Here is a 21,197-nt window from a genome sequence, read left to right as displayed (position 1 = left end):
ATTTATATAACTTCCAGTTATTAAGGCCATTAAGTGTAAGTCATTTTTCAACATCAGAAAAAAACAGAAAACACATTTAACAGAAAATGACACTGAAGCCTCAACAACTGAATATATTATTTTTAGTATTTAGTGTGTCCAGCATATGACTTTATCACAGCTTCCATTCTTTTCAGGAATCTTGCTTTCAGTTTTTCAAAGAAATCTGCAGGGATGTTTTTCCACACCTCCAAAGTTCAGTCTTAGAAGTTGATTGCATTTTCTGCTTCTTGCAATACCAAACTTGGATTCAGTGATGATGTGGTCTGGGCTCTGGAGTGGCCAGTTCATTGTTCTAAAAACACCAGCAGCTTCTTTTTTGATTTGCAAATCTTCTTTTCTGATTAATGGATATTTGACAGCTACACATCCCTCCAGACATTGAGTTGTCTTCTCACAGTGGAAGGATGGATAGAAACACCTGTGGATTTTTTTTAGATTTTCTCAAAAATAAAAGTTTTGGTTACTATTTATCTGATGGCAACAGTTTTAGCCTGTCACGTCTTGCATGGTTGTCAGGGGTTGCATTTTGTTCATATCTTTTAAAAAATGTTTACTCCAGGTGTGGAAAACTCTTATTTCACTTATCGCCTTTTGACTTTTCCCTTCCTTATGCAAGTGGATCATCTTATATCTAATCTCCTCAGAAAATAAATAACTTGTGCTTAATGGCTGTTTTGAGAGAAAATTCAATATGGGTGGTCTGTGACTTTTTCAAAGTGCTGTACAACAATATTTTTCATCAAATTCAAATCACAAGTACAAATATGTTTACTTCAGTGAGCAAAGAGTGAGAAATAATTAATATATTTTTTTCATGCCAGCAATAATCATAACTTTTAAGGGTTAAACAAAACATAGCTTTCTGCTTGCTTTAATTTTGTCTTTTTTCCATGCCCTTCCAGGTACCACATTGCTCATCTAACCCTAGGTTTTGTCTGGAGTATGCAAAGCAGATAGACAGACAAACACAGATGGGCTCAGTAGATCAGAGGGTTCTTTTCCCTGTCCTCACTGACTTCTGCACTGCAGCCTAAAAAGCTGAAGACATGAGTGATAACTAACATTCTCTTGGTGCCAAAGGCCAGCGCTTGATCCGTCCACTGTGCTAACCAGCTGCCTGTAGTAACGGCAGGCATGTGTGGCTTCTTCAGTACAGCACAACAACCTCTCCACAAACAATGCACAGAGAGGAGAGGAAGTCCCTTGTACTTATACCCTGTGCCAGCAACTTCAGTTTATGACTTTTTTTTTCTTTTTTTTTAATCATGTTTACTGTTTTTCTGTTTATTGCCAGCTCATGCATTGAAATATTCACACATATACAGTCTGGACCCGACTTTGTGTGGCCTCTGCTCTGAGCAGAGAGGAGCAGATTGCTGAGAGCCAGCGGGACAAGCATATTTGCTCTGTAGGGTTGACACATCATCAGCAGAAACCACCATTTATTCACTATGGTCATAGTCCTGTATTTGTGCTCTTGACTGCTCCTAGCTACAACTGTGTGCCCCCCCCAACTCCTTCACTGTCTCTCTCTTTTTCTCTCTCTCTCCCCCATCGTATTTGCCGCTCTTGCCTCTGTTATTATGCCTCGCTCACATTCAGTTACCCACAAACATATCACTGCTTATATACAAAGGATCTGCAAAGAGATAAGCGGCGATTTTACGGCTCTCCGGTTTTCGTGGAGCAGGGGGAAGGTCTCATGGCGAGGGAGATTTGTAGCACAACACAGCACTTGCTTTGTTGTGAAAGCTTTCGCCTAAGAAACGACAGGCCTCTGCTGTGCACTGTGCAGAAGGATGGCAGCCCCAGGCTAGAGCAGCAGCAGGTTGGCCTGATCCCCCGAAAACCTGCACCTCCAAAGCCCATCGGGGACTGACACACTTCAGACACAGCATAGCCTTTGCACCTTAACTCCTGCAGACAGGGCAGCGAGCATCTCATAAACAGAGCTAGCCTTAGATCACCTCTCCCTCTTTCATTTTGTCTTCTTCTCAGTTCCACTGTCTGAGGAGAGGAAAGTGAAAAGCGAGTGATGCAGGATTATTTTACATTATGGTTAAGGAGGCGGACAGCAAATTGATCCCACTCTTTGTAAGCACACAGAACGAAAAAAGGCTTTTTGTAGAGCGATTTATAGGGGGCTGTCAGATTTGTATGAGAAGAAGAAATTTGTTGGGAGAGGCAGCAGCACTGGAATACCATGAGAGAGAGAAATAGAGAGATGCAGAGAGGGGGAATAAAAATGGGATCAGAGAGAAAGAGAAGGTGAGAGATGAAAGTTGCAAGTAAGAGATTGGCTGTGTAAATATTCACTTGGGTAGGTTTAGCCGTAGCAGCCCTGTAGGTGTCAGATTAGCTGCTGCTGGGAGAGGGAGAGTGAGGAAAAGAGAGAGAGCGAGAGAGAGAGAAAAAAAGAAAGAAGGAACAGATAGAGAATGTTCTCTGTTTGTTCCAGCAAACGCTCTGAAGTCATTATCTCCTGTCTCAAGAAGCAGTGCCTGCTTCTCCACCTTTCCCTGAAAAAAGCCTTCTAAAGCCTGATTTTTCAGGGCACAGATTTTTAGTTTGAATCCCATTGCACATTCTCCAGGCCTCTCCTTGAGGCAGAATGTTCGCATTTGACATCACTGTGCACTGAACTGTCTGTTTATTTTGATGCGGTTGCTAGGGAACTGTCCCAGAGGAACCGGTTGCTCTCTGGAAAGGTGGGGCATCGTTCATAATAGAGGAAATGCAAATAAGCATATGGAAAGAGAAGGAGAGAGACAGACAGAGGAGACAAGTAAGAGAATGTGTGAGAGGTGCACACCTCCCCCACCCAAGCTGCCTGTCACTGTTTAGCTGGCATGGCTCTTCATTAAAATCAACATCTGTTGCATCCAGCAGGGACACCTGTTATCGTACTGAACACACTTTAAGAGAAAGAACACAATGCACTTACACACAAACTCCATGTTTTTGTCTTATTCATTTTTACTGTTTATTCATATGTCAGATCCCATATTACATATGCAGGAAAGAACTTTTTTCTCCCATGGTCAGCATTATAATCAACAGATCTTTTTCCTTCCTGAAGCATACTGGCACAGGAATGTCATAATCTTTGTGACAGTGAAATGGTGAGACCAGACATGGTAGCAAATCATTTACATCATCACTATGCTTTGCTATATTTACCTTCAGTTTCTGCCAGACGTTTCCACAATTATTTTTTCCTCGAGCTTATACCGGCTATTTCTCCACAGTTTACTTATTTCCAAAATGAGATTTAATGACTCTCAGTAGGTGTGCAGCCTCTGGGATTTGTAGCATGACTGGAATGGTCTCGAAATGACGTGGTACTACATGCCATTGCTAAGGGCTGTCTCTACTGTTTTTAGCTCCACTAATGAACGCATTCATTATTTTGGTTTGTAAGTAGCAGACCTGAGGTCACGACACCTATGCTGGCCTTGGCCCCCGTTGGTCAGCAGGCTTGTTTTCTCACTATGATACTGGGCATTGATTTAACCTCTGAACCTGTGATGTTACTTACATCTGTGTTGCATTTTTTCATGCTTTTACTTGATAAGTACAGACATTTCACTTAGTCTGTGTTCAAGTGTTTATCAATTTGTAATGCACTCTTACTTTTTTATTACATAATACATTGTCTGTTTGTTTCCCTTGTTTTTAATTTATATAAAATGTTTGTGAAATCAAAAGCTTTTTAAAAACGAATGGGTTACTGGCTGCTTTCTACTCATTGTGTACAGAGAAATAAATTTGTATTTGTTATACACAATGTCTGCCGCGCCTGCTTTAGTGCTCCAGGACACATCCCCGAGTTTAAGTAGGGGAATGGGGTGTAGATGTGTTTATATTTTTTTAGGTTTGTGTTTAGCAATTTTAGAAGCAGTTTTTGCAGATGATGCTTTGGATGCACTGGCTGTAGTGGGTGATTCTTTAGGAAACGTTTTTCCATTTGCATTCTTTCCCTGAGTGCCCCGGCTACTACTACTAGTCATCCTTTTTTTCTTGGTCTCAGCCCTGTTGCTGTGTTGTGCCTGTCCTTCTCCCTTTTTAGCCCCTGGCTCACCACTAGAGCCCTGCTCCCCACCGCCCGCTGTGTTGATTAACTCTTTTTGGACTTCGGTGCTCTCTGTGCCAGCTGTGTTTTTAACAGCCTCTTCCTGGGCAGTTGTAAGAGAGACATCCCTGACCTTGCTATCAGTGTCGAATCTCAGCGTACTGTCCAGATAATCTCTCCTGACTTCGGCTTGGGCTAAACCTTTCCCCTTATCTATAGGCTTGTTATCTGTCTCTGCCTTCCCCTCTGTCAGGCCCGGACAGCCTGCCTGCTCCTTGTTTAAGCTTTTTGTCTTCTCATCCTGTTGCTCCTTATTGCCTGGTAGGCTGAATGTGCTCTCCACCTCTTTTTTGTCAGAGTCGGCAGTTTTTTCTTGTTGTCCTTCATCCTTGACCACTGCCAAGCTCTCTCCAGTAGTTTTGCTCTCATCAGCCCATTTCACCTCCTTTTTCTTTTCAGACTTGCCACCTTTTTTGGTCTGGGCCTTCTTTTCCCACTTCTCCTGACTGGTGGTCCAGTAGTTCTTCTTATCATGAACATGCTTGGCCCGAAGATTCTCCCCAAGCCTCTTCAGCTCTTGCTGCACGATGGGTTTGAACTTGGGGTCGAGACGCACCACTCTGGAGAAGTCCCGACGAGCTTCATCCTCATTGTACAAGGCTGAATGAGCACGAGCACGCTGATAGATAGCTTTCAGATTGTCTTTGAGAGGGAGAGAGAAACAGAGAGAGAGAGAGAGAGAAAGAGACACATAGAAAGAGTGTGACGTCCAGCCACACATCGACTTCACAATAAATAATTCAGGTAAAAGAAAACAACAGTTTTTACTCTTTACAGAGGGCTGCTGGATGGAATTATCAGGGGAATGCAGAAAAAATCAATATGGCGAATGATGCAAGTGGTTTAAACTTCTTGGGAAAGTGAAGGATTGACGAATGAAACATCCAGTCAGTGCGGCCAAGAAGGAGCATGCAGCATATCACATCTGACACACAGCTGAAGGCCCTGTATTGCTCTAAAGAGTGAGTGAAAACTGTAATTACCCAGTTCACTACGGAATTGCGGGGGGATAGATTTATACATGCTGCTTCTTCTTTTCTTGCCTGCTCTCTAAGCCTAGAGCCAGTGTGGGAGAACCAGAATGCGCTTGGGAACATGGAGAGAGTTCTTTTGCCCTCTTAAGCCCTGAGTGTGAACTCACCTTTGTGATTCTTCAGCAGTTTGTTGTTGAGATTAACCACCTCTTGGTATTCCCCAAGCTCAAACTTGCACTGGCTGAGGTTGAGAGTGAGTGGCAGACGCACTTTCTCTAGGGACTCCCAGTCTTCTCCCTTATAGTCCACTACCTAAGCATACACATGCACACAGTGAGAGTTCTGGCTGGGTGAGCAGTGAATTGTTTAAATCCCTTAAGGGATCTCTTTATATTCTCTGTATACTATTCCACTGTACTTCTCCACTGGGAGAAGAACAAGAGGGTACTTTTCTAATGTTCCCATTGTATGTGTGTTGGTGTAAAAGCTGATTTATTTACTTTATCTATCAGCACTTACCTTGGTCTGAAGATAGTCTACATACTCCAGGGCCTCCTTGAATTTCACCATGGCCTCAGCATAATGTTGCTCCTTAATATAGAAACTGCCTTCATCTTGGAGAATCATAATTAGCCGTAACATCTGCTGCCGGTCCTTGCACTCAATCAGAGCTGCTATTCGTTCATTTGCCTCTGACTTCAGCTCTTCTGCTTCACTCTTTTGCGTGTTTTCCTCAGCAGCTGATGCACTCTTCTCCTCCTCCTCTTTGACCTCCCGCTGAAGACACTGGACATCCTCACTCAGGTTCTCTTTTGTCTCCTGCTCAGCCATTCTTTCTTCCTCTTCCTCCTCCTCATTCTCTTTCTCTCCCTTGTTCTTCTCTTTCTCTTCAAGCATGTTCCAGTACCTCTCCTTGTCCTCCCAGTATTTCTCCTTCATTCTCTCAGAGAGGTTCTTCAGCTCTTTATGCACCAGCCTGGCCAGAGTCACATCCAAGTTGGCCACCATCAAGAAGTCCCGTTTGGCCTCCTTCTCACTCCACACGGCAGCGTAAGCTTTCGCTCGTTTATAGTAAGCCTTCACACAGTCTAGAGAATGGGAAAAGAGAGAAAAAAGTGCAGGTCAGTTTAAACAAGGCAGTTGCAGTTTCACCCTTCCACTATTGATGTGTCACTGTGGAGTATGTGCTCTAGCTTTTCAAAGCAAACTTGCTTAGACTGCATCTCACCCGGGGCTGTGTGTGCGCCTTACACAAATCACTGCATTGTGTTGTGGCGTGAAGTGTTGTTATTGTGAAGATAAGGTTTTCGTAGCGCGAAAGAAACACACCACAGGGCCTAATCCCATATATGTGTCACTTTATCCCGCTCAAGTAGGACACACACACACAAACACACATCCTTAATCCTCGCTCTGTGCTGAGTGGGCTTGTGAGCCTAGTAAAGATCCCCCACCGATGGCTCTGTGCTGCTCCTCTTTCATTTGATCTCACTTCACATTAAATCTTTCATTTTGCCAACATTTAAATAGACCTTTTTCTTCTGCTGTAGCCTCTGGCAATAATGCTGCCACTGCTGTGCAACTACAGCAAGTGAATTTCAGGAGATGGCTCTGCAGACAACCCACAAAGGAAGTGGTAAAGAGAGCGAGATGGAAGATTTAAACTGATAGAGACAACAAAGTGTGGATGACACATGAAGCAGGATGGAGAAAGAGAAAGGAATGAGGAGAACAGCAAGGAAAGTTGATTTTGCAGAACGCGAAGACGAATGTGACACCAGTTTTCTGGCTTGTTATGCAGAAGGCTCATTATGAGAGCTCGGAAGGTACTCACACGGCCTCTGGGGCATCTACAGGAGGTAAGCACATCTGTCTCCTGGTTGCAGTTGGCAAGTCTTACTTAGCACTGTTACTGTAGCTTGCTAAATGCACAGTGAGCTATGGATAAATAAGCAAATACCAAACACTGCCACATTCTATAAAAGCAGGAGGGTAATACCTAAAGCAAGGGCCTGTTTCATTCAAAGACACTAAAATGGCTAAACTGTGACTGAAAGCTAGTGGTAGCCTTTTCATGTGATTTCATTTGCATTACAGCAGCTAGGCCCTACTAGCCCTCATTTATTATTAATAAAGTTAGCAATTGGGGAAAGTTTTCCTTTAACTTGTGAGATGAAATGCCAGATAGCATGCAGATGCATGCCAATTCTGATGAAGATATAGCACTGCTGGCCCATGGTCGACACTGGTAAACTGCATGTGAGCCAAAACTGGCCTGTTTATTAAAATGCTCATTTGGTCCACATGTGTTAAAACAGATCTGGGCAACTTCTGGCAAAGATAAGACATTTAGGTTAAATGTATTTGTGACTGCTTAAAATGTTGTGTTCATTGAACATCAAATAATAGGTTAATAGAACAATAAAACTTATCTGATGTTCAGCTGACTTTAACTTTTAGGTCAGCCATGTAGCTTAATTGTGCAATCATGAGTTCAAGTCCCATCAATGCTACAGTATCTGCAGCTGATGAAGCACATTCTAGAGGGGGAAGTACATGCTAGCCTCCACTCCCTGAGCCTGGTGGAACAGGGAAGTTGCCCTAACCGCCTGTCTGTGTTGTTTTGGATGATTGTGACGTTGCAGGAGTCTTACCTTTGTGCTTCTCTATCAGTTCAGTGGTGTGCTCGATCACCTCATAGTATTCTTCTAGCTCCAGCATGCACTGACAGTAGTTGAGGACCAGAGGGATGATGAGCTTGCCCAGGTTAATATAATCCTCATCTCCTGGCATCTCCTACATAGTGCAAAACACAACCTTGTTAGCAGTTTTTGAGCTAGCTACACAGTGGTGGAGAGAGATATCTGAACCTATATGACCTCTATATTTCTCCCATGCAGTCTCCTGCTAAGCCCCATGAGCAGCTCTAGCCCTTCTTTCCCTAAAACTATTCTGGAGGAGTTGCAGGAGTTATCTAACATTTCATGACCCTCAAATTTCTTAGAGATGAAAGGTGGCCTATGTGCCATCACACACTCAGTATAATATAGTGAAAATGTACTGTAAATGTACTCTATTTAGATTTTATTCTTCTTGGAATATACTGATAACCTTCCATTTTCATATGAGAGCCTGTCGAAGCAGCCCTTCTAGCCCATTACCCTAGAAATATATTGGATAATTAGCTGAGTTTACACAAAGTTCATACGGATCTGTCTAAACTACTTGATTGTGTTACCCATTCTAACACTTTTTGTATCATAATGTTTTCATAATGTGTTCAAAGTAACCCAAAATGTGTTAAACATAACTGGGTATAGAAATATTTCAACACATTTTGTGTTAAAAGTAAGACAAAATATGTCATCTCCAACTGAACACACTGATGTGTGTAGTTAGAGACAGAATGTGTTGTTTTTTAACAACGTTAACCACAGCAAATGTCCTTTTAACGGGAGGGGGTGGCCTGTGCAAGCGCTACTTTGTGTGCCACATTCTTTGAGCTCCCCCTGAACTGCAGAGCCCGTGGAGGATACCAGACTATAAATAAATGTAATTCCAGTATGCTAGTTAGATGGAAACTTATTATGTTGCCTGTGGGAGTTGCTTAAAATGATATAGGATATCAGGATACCACTAGGGTTGTCCTAAAGTTAGGACAGTGTTTGAGAAATTTTGTCTAGTAAGCATGCTTCCCCTGTAGAAAAGCATTTCATGCTGGTCTGCCCTGGCTTACGCCGGTCTATTGCTTGTCTGGTTCTCGTTTAGCTGGTCACCCCAGCATGGTCATGTTGGTCCACCAGCATATCAGCATCAAAACAAATGTCGGTTTTGGTGTTGATCAGCATATCAATGTCCATTGCTGCTGGTCAGCATACCAGCATCCAAAACACAACATATACTGGTTTTGCTGGTGATGAGCCATGCTGGTTCATGCTGTTTTTTCTAGCAGGGTCTGTAATCCTGCTTTCTTATCTGGAGTTGGAATAAGATTGTGAATTTCTAACTGAATAGGTAAGACTTCAGAGTTTGAGGACGTTTTTGTAATATAGCCTCTGGTATCAGCTATAATGAGCTCAATCCAGTTCAGATCCTTCATTTCTTTTTTGCGTTCTGTTTACTCCGCTGTCATAGAGGCACCATAAATGGACATCTTCCACAACATGCCGCAGTGAGGAGCTTTTTCAAAGGGTATTAAAGCAGTTTATATGTCTACAGTCTGGAGCTGCTTTAAAGAAGAAGCTTAAACCAAGTGAAATCTGCAGCTTCAGTGTTTCCGCTGTATTTACAGTAGCCCTCTTTCGTCTTGCAGGCACGTAAAATGAGTAGAGACAATTTTCTGCCTCTTGCCTTGAGCGACGTGCCGTCAAAACCATGTACTAAATACACTTCAGCAATATTCTTCACCCTCGAGTCGTGCCCGGTTAAAAATTATTGCAGAAATGTTGTTCATCCCCGCTAACTTATACCAGCATGGAATTTACATCTGGTTTATGCTGATCTGGTGCTGGTTTAGCTGGTCCCCAAGGATGGTCATGCTGGTTGACCAGCATATTAACATCTAAACACAACATATGGTGGTTTGGCCAGGTGTGAAATCAAAGCATATTCACCCCCTATAAAACAGTGTTTTCACATTAGTAGCCCAATAAAGATATTGAAAATGGGAATAAACATGGGAAAAAAGCATTGTTTTTCAGAAGATATGGTAGATAAAAAATATTTCAGCCACAATGCCAATGGACAAATCACCACAGATGAAAGTACTGAAGTACTGACAAAGTTATTCCAACAAATACGGAAAACAGCTCAATGGCCGGAAGATTGGAAGAGGTCAGTTTATATGCCAATACCAAAGAAAGGAGATAAGAAATGGCAACTATCACACATGTTATCATTATTAATATCATACAGCAGTAAAATAATGCTTAAATTTATTCAATGCAGATTAAAGCCTTACACTGAAAGAGAACTGCCAGACATGCAAACATGATTCGGAAAAAGGCAGAGGAACAAGATATATTATTGCGGATGTATGCTGGATCAATGAAAAAGCCAAGGAATTCAAGAAGGAAGTGAACATGTATCACTGACTACAGCAAAGCCTTCGACTGTGTTGATCATGTTAAATCATGGAATGTCCTCAGGAAAATGGGAATACCAGAGAATCTCATTGTTCTACTGAGGAATCTCTACACTGATCAACAAGCCACGGTCTGGACACAAAATGGACAAACAGAATGGTTCCACACTGACAAAGGAGTTAGACAAGGCTGCATACTATCACCATATCTGTTCAACCTGTTTGCAGAATATAAAATGAGAGAAGGACTGGAGGAAGATGATTGAGGATTCGGAATTGGTAGAAGAAACATCAACAACTTTCGAGTGGAAAATCTGGAAGACCCGAAGGCCCTGACAAGGAAGGTTAAAAAATAAAGTGTAATGATGGTACTTCATCTCAATATGAAGAAGACTAAGGTGATGATGACAGGAAAGACCGCTAAATTTACCATTGATGGAGAAGATGTGGAAATGGTCGGCAGCTTTCGCCTATTCCAATCAATTATTAACAACAGAGGATCTAGCACTTCAAAAATATGACACAGATTGTTGCTCAGCAGAACAAGGACCAAGGAGCTTTAAAAGATCTTTAAATGCAACGATTTGTCTCTACAAAGATCAGAATTGTCCAGGCTACGATTTTGTCTGTGGTTCTTTATGGATGTGAAAGTTGGACAACAAACAAGCGTGACAGGAAAAATACAGATGCTTTTGAACTTTTAAGAGAACCTTGGATGGCAAAGAAAACACACAAATGGATCCTAGATCTAATCAAGCCTCACCTCTCACTCGAAACCAAGATAACCAAACTAAATCTTACTTTGGACATATTCTAAGAAAAGCCAGTTCATTGTTAAAGACCATTATGCTTGGAATTGTTGAAGGTAAAAGAGGAAGAGGACGACCAGCTACAAGATGGATGGATACAATCAGAAGAATCATGAACTAGCCTTTGAGAAGCCTGAACAGGAGACAGGCTATTTTGGAGAAACGCTATCCCTATGTTCGGCAGTAATCAGAAGCAACTTGATGGCCCTTAAGTCCAATAAAAGCATTGAATTTGATTTTTAAAAATGTGCAGCAACTCTATTACATGACCTTCATATTTTTCCTTATTAACAACTCTGACACGCTGATTATGTACTATAAATACATACGTGGAGCCCTTTTTGCATCTGTTACCCTAAAACCCTGTTGGAGCAGATAGTTAGCTGAGTTTATAAGAATTACATATTCTTCCCATTCCCTCTCACACCTGCTCTTACAAAATGTAATATACCAAACATTTATTACAAGTACACTGTATTTCCAAAAGTATTCGGACACTCCTACTTAGTAGTGAATTCAGCTACTTTAATGTGCACCTTTTGCTAAAACACACGTTGTATAATCTCTATAGAAAAGTACCGCCAACAGAATGGAATGGGGCACTCTGGAGCAGCCGCACATGAGCCTAATTCCACAGAGCAAAGCGATATCTAGAGGGGCATAAAGCACCCTAGGATTAGGCTTCGGAGCATGAAACTGCTTCTCTAGAGTGATGGAGCACCATCAAATACCTCTTGAGTGCCGTTTGTGATCCAAATCTAATCATCTAACATCAGGGCCTGACCTCACTAATGCTCTTGCAATCAAATCCTAACAGCAATGTTCCAACTTTTAGAAGAACAGAGGCCTTAAGCGACATGCTGCCAAAACCATGTTTTAATGCCCTTAATTTCAGAAGAAATGTTGGATGAGCAGGTGAATACAATACAAACTATTGGACATGTATTCTCTTATTTTATTTTAGTATATGCTATTCAACAGTGTATTCCATTTTATCATGGTAGTTAAGCAGTCATTTTGCCACTGTTGCCCTACACTGTCAGGAATAAGGCACTAAACTGTATCTTTCAGGGTACAAATGCTGTCATTAGGGTTGCACACGTCAATACAATCAGTACACCTTGACACAATGCACCTTGTTTTGAATTCAGCCTATTTTTTATGTTTAAAATATATATGAAAAGGTAAAAAGTTGCACCTCTCCCTAGGAAAGTGAAAGTGGTGCACCCTAAGGACCACTATCTTTACATTGTACCTTTGGGGGACAAAATGTACCTGTGCAGTACCCTTTGTTCTGACTGTGTAGAACTATTTTTCCCATTCTCCCTCCTGCTAATCCTTCCAGCAGCTCTTGCCTGTCTTACCCTGGACTGAACAACCCGAAGCAGCAGCACAGCCTCCTTGTACTTCTCTGAGGCCTCACGGTAACGGCCCTGCCGGACCAGATTGTTGCCCTGGAGATGGAGGGAGGGCACCATTTGCATCTTCTCGTCCTTGTCCATAAGCCAGGACTCGCGGTGGTAGGAGAGCGGGTCGCCCACCTGAGTGAGGCACATGGAACAGACTGTGAGAGGAGAGAGAGAGCCCGTCATGCTTGGCTGAGGATTGGAAACTGCTTTTCTCCCCTGTGTGTATCGCATGATTGCCTGGCAGTCTGTTGTGTTCTGCCTTGAGTGGTTTGGGCAGCAGCGAGAAATCTGTTGTAGGTTGCAAGAGTGGGATTGTAGTAAAAATGGTTGTGTTGAAGGGCACGTGTATGTGTGCGTATGTGTGTGTGTGTGTGTGTGTGTGTGTGTGTGTGTATACACCCATCCTACCGAGATTAGCTCCATGATGAAGATTAGAGGCTGTGGCTCTCTCATCAGCTCATCGAGCTCAGGGAAGCCTGTGGAGTGGTAGGTGAACACGTTGCCCATACCACACATGTGTTTGTGCCCTTCCAGTGGGTCTTTCCCCTGAGCGGCCAGTCGCATTCCTTTAGAGACGATGGGGTACAGTCCTGTGTGCTGAACAATATTAAGATATTAAAAAGAATAAGATATATATGAGACAAATCTGAAAAGACAAGTGTTGTGGCTTTTGATTTATCATATGATGTAAAAACCATACTTAGAAAATAAATATACAAATAAACTATATGGACAAAAGTATTGGGACACCTACAGAAGCTTTTATGACATCTCATTCTAAATCCACAGGCATTCATATGGAGTTGGACCCCTCTTTGCAGCTATAACAGCTTCCACTCTTCTGGGAAGCTTTTGGAGAGTGTCTGTGGGAATATTTGCCCATTCATCCTGAAGAGCATTTGTTAGGTCAGACACTGATGTTGGACTAGAGGGCCTGGCTGGCAGTTCTAGTTCATCCCAAAGGTGTTCGATGGGGTTAAGGTCAGGGTTCCGTGCAGGCCAGTCAAATTCTTCCACACCAAACCCATCCAGCCATGTCTTTATGGACCTTGCTTTGTGCACTGGGGCACAGTCACGCTGGAATAGAAAAGGGCCTACCCAAAGTGTTCCCACAAAGTTGGACGCATACAGTTGTCCAAAATGTCTTGGTATGCTGAAACATTTCCCTTCATTGGTATGCTGAAGCAAGATTTCACTTCATTGAAAAACAACCCCATAGCATAGTGGCTGCATGCTTTATACGACTCCATCTGACAATTGGCATTGTGCATTTTAATTTTAGGCTGGTGTGTAACCGCTCAGCCATGGTAACTCATTTCGTGAAGCTCCTAACATGCAGTTCTTTTCCTAATGTGGCTTCCAGAAGCAATTTGGAACTCTTTAGTGAGTGATTCAACAGAGGATAGGCAGTGTGCACTTCAGCACTCGGAGGCCCCACTCTGTGAGTATGTGTGATCTACTGCTTTGTGGCTAAGCTATTATTGCTCCTTGGTGCTTCCATTTCACAATAACAAGAATTTATTGTTACTTGTTACTGCATTAATGTCTGTTTGCATTTATAGTATGAAAACTGTTTTAATAGTAGTATTATGTAAATATATACCAGTCAAAAGTTACACATACACTCCCAGTCAAAAGTACCCACTTGCCTATAGAAGGTTTTGCTATTTTTATTCCACATTTCTGAATAACTGTGTGGACATAAAACTATAAAATAACACATATGAAACTGAGGGACAGAAGAAAATACACATGGGACCTTACTGTGGCTGAAAACCACTTGTTGGGGGGATATTTAAAAAATATTTTTTAATGATTTCATACATAATCATCAAATTTTCCATTTCTTCTGTCTTGGAAACAAATCTGATTTGCATTCAAGCAAAAGTCTTCGAAAGAAATTGTATTTAAGCTTATGAAAAAAAAGCATATTTATTAGTATTCAGTTAGGTTTGTCCAAACCTTTAACTGCTGGTGTATATATATATATCTGCTGTTCTGGTGTCTCAAGACAAAAGGCGTTCAGTGTTTTCTGTTGCAACTCAAATCAATTAAGTGTAATCTGAATTGCAAATAGGTAATGGTAATTGTCTTTGTTTTGTCATTTACAGGGAGAAAACTTAGTTAAAAACAGAAAAATAATTTGCAGATATGTTAATAGCTAGTCAGTGTAGGAGGCCACCCGGGGTTGTCTCATACGCATAAGAATGAGGAAACTCTCCACCCTTACGTGAGCACTAATTACGGTCCTATTTCGACTCCCTGCTCGGTTCCTGAGCGGGGGAGGCAGCTGAAGGAGCCGAAGGAGATTTATTCTGATCTCTGGCACTTACGATGGCATCGCACCAGAACTCCGCCACTTCGCCGATCCTCATGGATGTTAGCAGCACCTCCCACACCTCCATCTTGAACATCTTCCCCACGAAAATCTCGGTGGGGCGCTTGTTTCTGCGACTGTCGTCAATCACTGTTCTCTCAAAGTTGTCCAATATTGTCTGGAAGTGGAACACCAACTTTTGGAGAGAGAGAGAGGAGAGAGAGAGAGAGAGAGAGAGAGAGAGAGAGAGAGAGAGAGAGAGAGAGAGAGAGATTAGGAGAGAGCAGAGGAACTGAGGTAATATGATGTTTTCCAGCTTTCTCCCCACACACCTCCTATGTGTCAGTGAATCTAACGCTTGTGTGTGTCTGTGTGTGATGGTGGAGTCTTCAGTTAAAGGACCCCTCTTTCTGTCTGCCTCTCTCTCTCTCTCTAGCTTGCCGCTGGTTCCTTTGCTTTTTGAAAGAAGTTATTTCTGGTCCGACACGGCCCCCACTGAAATGAGTCATTTTAATGCGTTGTCCGTTTGAACTCGGCCGATATGCAGGCACCTCGACAGAATGAGAGCATACACACACTCTCACACACGCAGAGCGGCGCACAGCTGCTGAATGGAGAGATTAATGTTGGCATTGTCGTGGAAAATGTTTGTCATCATCTCCAAGCCCGAGGCCATATGGCTGGACAAGGCTAGTAGAGAGAGAGAGAGAGGAAAAAAAAGACCAAAAAAAAAAATAATAATAATAATAAAAAAAAAGAGACCAAAACAAAACAGAGCTGCCACTGTTCAGGCTAGTTGGTTGCCAAACTTCTGTTTAGCTATTTTATGGACCAAATGGACCTAATCAGCTTTTTATCATCCAGTAAAAACTATCTACAGCAGAGTCTAATCGATGTAAACTGTCAGACATAAACCCGTCCAGGAACAAAGCTCTCATGAAAACCATTTCTCACTAGGCTTTATTTTTATTGCAGAAGTCATTCCTGCCATTTAAAACCTTCCACATGAGTGAGTCCTACCTTTGTCCCATTTGGGAAGTGAGGCAGAGGGCCCCGGCCCCCATGCAGAATCTTCTTCTTCACTCCAGGATGGTTGAGTAGATAAGTTTCCTCCATTTTTTTTCTCAGGTTTTCTTACAAAGTAGACCTGAGTGAGAGAGCTTGGAGAAGTGCTGTGGTCTGTATGTGTGTGAGAGTGCAAGAGGGAGTTAAGTCCTCTGCACTCTGTTAATTAACAGGCTGAAGAAGGGAGCCGGCTAGCACGGGGCAGTCCCAGTGAGGCTTGCCTGCTTTCTGACAGATGGCTGGATTAGCAGGTTGAGGATGGCCACTTTAATCTGCCTCGGCTAATCCTCCAACCGCCCCTGAATCTTCAGCATAATCCTCTGCAAGAAGCAGAGGGCCTTGTGACCAAAGGCCGGAACTCAGGATATGGGAGGTTAAGATCATTCTGGAAAGCAGAGAATCTAGAAGCCTGGAGGACTGCAAAGAGTGGGCGGTTTTACAATTCAAGTGAGAGTAAATTTTGGCACAGAGGATGATCTGGAAGAATTGGGTGCCAATTGTCAGGGCAACTAGAGAGTTAATGGCTGCTGGGAGGGTAAATCTTCAGTCAGTTAACACTACCTAAACTACAAATGTCAGAAGAGCCTCAGAAGAGCTTCAGCTTCAACCTGAGTGATGACAGTATTACATGACTACTGATAAACAGATGTTTTTAAGATAAAATAGAAACATTTTTGTTGCCATCTGATATTTTACACCTGCTGTTCTTAACAGTCTACATATTATTCTCTAAGTAATGCTGTTTCCATTTATTCATGTGTAAATGGTTGATTGACCCTTTAAAGTAGGCTGAATTCAGCAAAGTTGGATTTGGCGGGAGGTTTTCAGACCACATCCTACGTCTCTAAGTATTGACGTCACACGCCCAGACACAAAAAGAAGGTCTGACTCCATATGGGCTGTTTACTTGAGTAACGTTGCTCACAGTGCTGCAAGTTAGTTAAAGGAAAAAGAGATATCGCCGAATATGCAGACATCGGAACGGCAAGTCCTGTTGTGCTCTGCGGCGTCACCCACGGTCGGAGCAAATAAACGCAGTAGCCCTACCGAGCGTGCGCATATCATTGGTACAGTGTAACTCAGTGTTTTAAATGCTTTTAATGTGAATTCAGCGCAGACGCAGGCTAATATTGACACTTCCCCCTGGTGATTTAGGTTATCAGAATATTCTAATTAATATGTTAATGCTGGGAACATTTTATGATAAGATCATTCGCCATCTTCTTGTTTGAACTGAACAGGATCCTGTTCCATCTTAAATGGTGCAGCAATTCTGGTGCCTGAGGAGTTATATTAGCTGCTGCACCATTTAAGGTGGAACAAGAAAATTTGAACAAGAAGCTGCCGAATTACCTGAGCTTTGCAGTATTAATGCTCGTGTTTTTTTATTTTTATTACTTTTTTATATAAGGAGATTTAAGCTATAACAATATCCTACCTAGATGTTTCATGTAGGGAGCTATTTATAAACCTGCGCTACGGTAGAACATCTCCCTTTTAGCATAAAGCTAAAAGGGAGAGCGACACCCTGTACCCTTATAATTGTGAAGTTGTTTTAGCTGTATAGCTAACGTTAGCTGGTTAATTCACTAATATTAGCCAATTACTGTGCTAAAAACATTGTCTTTTATTGCTTCAGAGTTCATCCTCTATTGTTTGATAAACAAAGCCGTTATTCTCTGTCAATTTCTAGTACTAGTTAGCTATCAGTTATCTGTGGTGAAGTAGGTAGCATATCCATACCTTTCCCTGAGTTATAAAAAAGAGCAGTTCAGATTAATCTGCTTGGAGAAGGGGACCGCAGCACAACCCACATTACAGAATGTTCTTCTGCAAGTTTTATGCAATTCCTCAACTTAAGTTTGTAAGCCAAACTTAAGTGCAGCTTTTAAATGAAGAAGATAAATTTGTTGAAGAATCTCAATTGAAGTCATTCCAAATTTCTGTGCCAATTTATCACCCTGAGTTAAGACAGATGCATGATTTTTTTTTTTTTTGTTGATGTCGCATTATTAGATAGCATACTGCCTTTTTATAAAAATCTAAAGGCACCATGCAAAGTTCAAAGCTCTATAATGTACAAATATCAACACTCACCTGGCCTGTTTTTATAATGTCACACTACATCTCAGTTTCCTGTCCAGGCAAGCACACCCTGCTACACCAATTGGGCAAAACTCCTAATTCTACATTACCTACCTCTGTAGTTTGATTAAAAAAGTAAGTCACTTTGGTTAGGAATGTCTGTCGTGTACAGTACTGTGCAAACTTCTTTGAGCAAATTAAATTTGAAAAGCTATTTATCAAGGTACTGTTAAGAAAAACACTAATATTAGTATAAATACAGCTTAAATACAGTAATTAGTGGTTTTATGTATTTCAGTGCATTCTCATAACCACTTCCAACCCTCTCCTACAGAAAGCCCAGTATTACTTGCAGTTTGTCTAATCAGTCATTCATTAAATTTATACCATTGTGGTGGTGGTGAATTTGAATGCAGTGCATGTGGGCACCGAGGACAAATCCAGAACCAAACCTCTGATCTTCTAACTCGCTCACATTAACTACATTTTTTACAGACAGTAACACACGTTTGGCTGAAGTAAATGTTTTTAAACTATTGGTGTCAAAGTTAATGCATCATTTACATGTTATTAACACATTAACACAAAAAGTGGTTAATATCACTATAATTTAACAGCATTCATGTATTTTCCTATTTTGACCCTTTAAACTATGTGTAGTTTAATTAAGCTAAAGTGCTATTCACCAACTTCCTATTCAAAATTTTTGTTCCATCTTAAATGGTGCAGCAGTTACAGGTGCCAGAATTTAACTGCTGTTTTATTCAAATACGGGTTTTACATGGCAAGTTCTGTCCATGGTTCTCTTGATAAAAAAAGTCATTTCCAGCTATTGCCATGGTGAATTTGTTCATCACTAAAGTGCTTTGAGTCTGAAGTATCATTTACAAGCAAAACTCACCACTGATGCCTGCTACATCAGTAACGTTAGCACTGGAGGCTGCCTTTGGCAGACTATACTTGACAGTGCTCCTGTGAGAACTATGGACAGGGTTGGGCAAAATAATTTGGAAAAGTAGTGAGAATTCAGAATACATTTAGAATACAGAATGAATTCATGAGTTGTTACTGGTTGGCAGTTTTCTTTCTGTAATTGTTCTGCCAATACATTTCAAGAAAAATTCTGATCATTCTCAAATCAAGTTCTCACCGTCTGCCACAATCCCCCCTAGCAGGAGTCAGACTTCCCTCAAAAGGGCTCAGTAGCACTGAGATTAATAACTCATTACATTGATTTATCAGCCTACTCATGTTTTAGCAGAGCTCAGGAACACTGAGATTAATTTATCAGTCTACTCAGGCTTTAGCAGCACTTAGTAACATTGAGATTAATAACTGATCATCACGTTGATTTATCAGTCGACTCAGCCTTTAGCTTTAGGAACTGTACCTTGGAGTTGCCTGGTGTGTTCCATTTTTTTTTTTATCTTGTGGATGGCCGGGTACACGTGAGCCATTTCAGAATTAGAATTCGCAAAGTAGTAGAGGCACAAGGAATTTCTCTTGGTGCAGTTGTCAACATAAAATTAAACTCAACAAAATAAAAATACTAAAAGATGTAATATATATATAAACACAAAATAGTACTAAAATAATCTGCAAGAAATATCAAAGGTGTGCAATGGGAAGTACAGTGGGGTGCGAAAGTTTGGGCAGCCTTGTTAATTTTCCTGATTTACCTTTATAAATCATTGATTGTTTGGATAAAAAAATTCCGTTAAATATATCATATAGGGGACAAACACAGTGATACTTGAGAAGTGAAACGAAGTTTATATGAATTACAGAAAGTGTGCAATAATTGTCTAAACAAAATTAGGCAGGTGCATAAATTTGGGCACCAAAAAAAAAACCTTAACTCAATATTTAGTAGATCCTCCTTTCGCAGAAATAACAGCCTCTAAATGCTTCCTATAGCTTCTAATGAGAGTCTGGATTGTGGCTGAAGGTATTTTAGACCATTCTTCTTTACAAAACATCTCTAGTTCATTCAGGTTTGATGGTTTCCGAGCATGGACAGCTCTCTTTAAGTGACATCACAGATTTTCAATAATATTCAGGTCTGGGGACTGAGATGGCCATTCCAGAACGTTGTACTTGTTCCTCTGCAGTTCCTCCTTAGTAGATTTTGAGCAGTGTTTAGGGTCGTTGTCTTGTTGGAAGATCCAGCCCCCGCGCAGCTTCAGCTTTGTCACTGATTCCTGGATGTTGATCTCCAGAATCTGCTGATATTGATTGGAATCCATGCGTCCCTCAACTTTAACAAGATTCCCAGTCCCTGTACTGGCCACACAGCCCCACAGCATGATGGAACCACCACCAAATTTTACTGTAGGTAGCAGGTGTTTTTCTTGGAGTGCTGTGTTCTTTTTCCTCCATGCATAACGACCCTTATTATGCCCAAATAACTCTATTTTAGTTTCATCAGTCCACAGCACCTTATTCCAAAATGAAGCTGGCTTGTCCAAATGTGCTTTAGCATACCTCAAGCGGCTCTGTTTGTGATGTGGGCGGAGAAAAGGCTTCCTCTGCATCACTCTCCCATACAGCATCTCCTTGTGTAAAGTGCGCCGAATAGTTGAACGATGCACAGTGACTCCATCAGCAGCAAGATCATGTTGTAGGTCTTTGGTGCTGGTCTGTGGGTTGACTCTAACTGTTCTCAACATCCTTCGCTTCTGTTTATTCGAGATTTTTCTTGGTTTGCCACTTAGAGCCTTGAACTGTGCCTGTGGTCTTCCATTTTCTCACAATGTTTCTCACAGTGGAGACTGAAAGCTGAAATCTCTGAGATAGCTTTCTCTATCTTTCCCCTAAACCATGACGGTGAACAATCTTTGTTTTCAGGTCATTTGAAAGTTGTTTTGAGACTCCCATGCTGCGACTCTTCAGAGAAGATGCAAAGAGGAGAAAAACTTACAATTGCCCCCCTTAAATACCCTTTCTCATAATTGGAGTCACCTGTGTATGGAGGTCAAGGGTCACTGAACTTACCAAAAATTAGTTCTAAAGGTTTTGAAATCAATAAAATGACAACAGTGCCCAAATTTATGCACCTGCCTACTTTTGTTTAACCAATTATTGCACACTTTCTGTAAATCATATAAACTTCATTTCACTTCTCAAATATCACTGTGTTTGTCCCCTATATGATATATTTCACGGAATTTTTTTATCCAGACAATCAATGATTTATAAAGGTAAATCAGGAAAATTAACAAGGCTGCCCAAACTTTCGCACCCCACTGTAAGTATAGATACAATCAAGTACTGATGTACTT

At 41.5% G+C, this 21,197-nt stretch overlaps 2 protein-coding genes across 2 annotated transcripts in view; one reads left to right on the top strand and one right to left on the bottom strand.

Moving 5' to 3' along the window:
• Positions 1 to 3,826, top strand: part of drp2 (dystrophin related protein 2) — a 74,175-nt gene extending 70,349 nt beyond the window's left edge. The window contains exon 23 of the mRNA XM_036568939.1: positions 945 to 3,826. The gene's annotated coding sequence lies outside the window, so the exon portion shown is untranslated. The remainder of the gene's footprint in view (positions 1 to 944) is intronic.
• LOC118807106 (golgin subfamily A member 6-like protein 22) lies at positions 3,823 to 15,882 on the bottom strand. Its single transcript, XM_036568940.1, has 8 exons — positions 15,787 to 15,882; positions 14,783 to 14,962; positions 12,858 to 13,046; positions 12,405 to 12,581; positions 7,803 to 7,944; positions 5,668 to 6,236; positions 5,316 to 5,460; positions 3,823 to 4,816 (listed from the first exon to the last, which is right to left on the bottom strand). The coding sequence occupies exons 1-8, from the start codon at positions 15,880 to 15,882 to the stop codon at positions 3,903 to 3,905; spliced, it is 2,412 nt and encodes an 803-aa protein (XP_036424833.1). The 3' UTR covers positions 3,823 to 3,902.
• Positions 15,883 to 21,197: the final 5,315 nt, after the last annotated feature.

Source organism: Colossoma macropomum, unplaced genomic scaffold (genome assembly GCF_904425465.1).
Source record: "Colossoma macropomum unplaced genomic scaffold, Colossoma_macropomum, whole genome shotgun sequence".
In the NCBI taxonomy this organism is placed as follows: Eukaryota; Metazoa; Chordata; class Actinopteri; order Characiformes; family Serrasalmidae; genus Colossoma; species Colossoma macropomum.
This window is presented reverse-complemented; position numbering and strand designations above follow the sequence as displayed.

Coding starts and splice junctions, on each gene's coding strand:
- LOC118807106 (XM_036568940.1), bottom strand. CDS start 15,882: ATGGAGGAAACTTATCTACTCAACCATCCTGGAGTGAAGAAGAAGATT. Junction 14,963..15,786: donor ACTTCCCAAATGGGACAAAG/GTAGGACTCACT, acceptor TCTCTCCAAAAG/TTGGTGTTCCACTTCCAGAC. Junction 6,237..7,802: donor ACTGATAGAGAAGCACAAAG/GTAAGACTCCTG, acceptor CCCATTCTCTAG/ACTGTGTGAAGGCTTACTAT.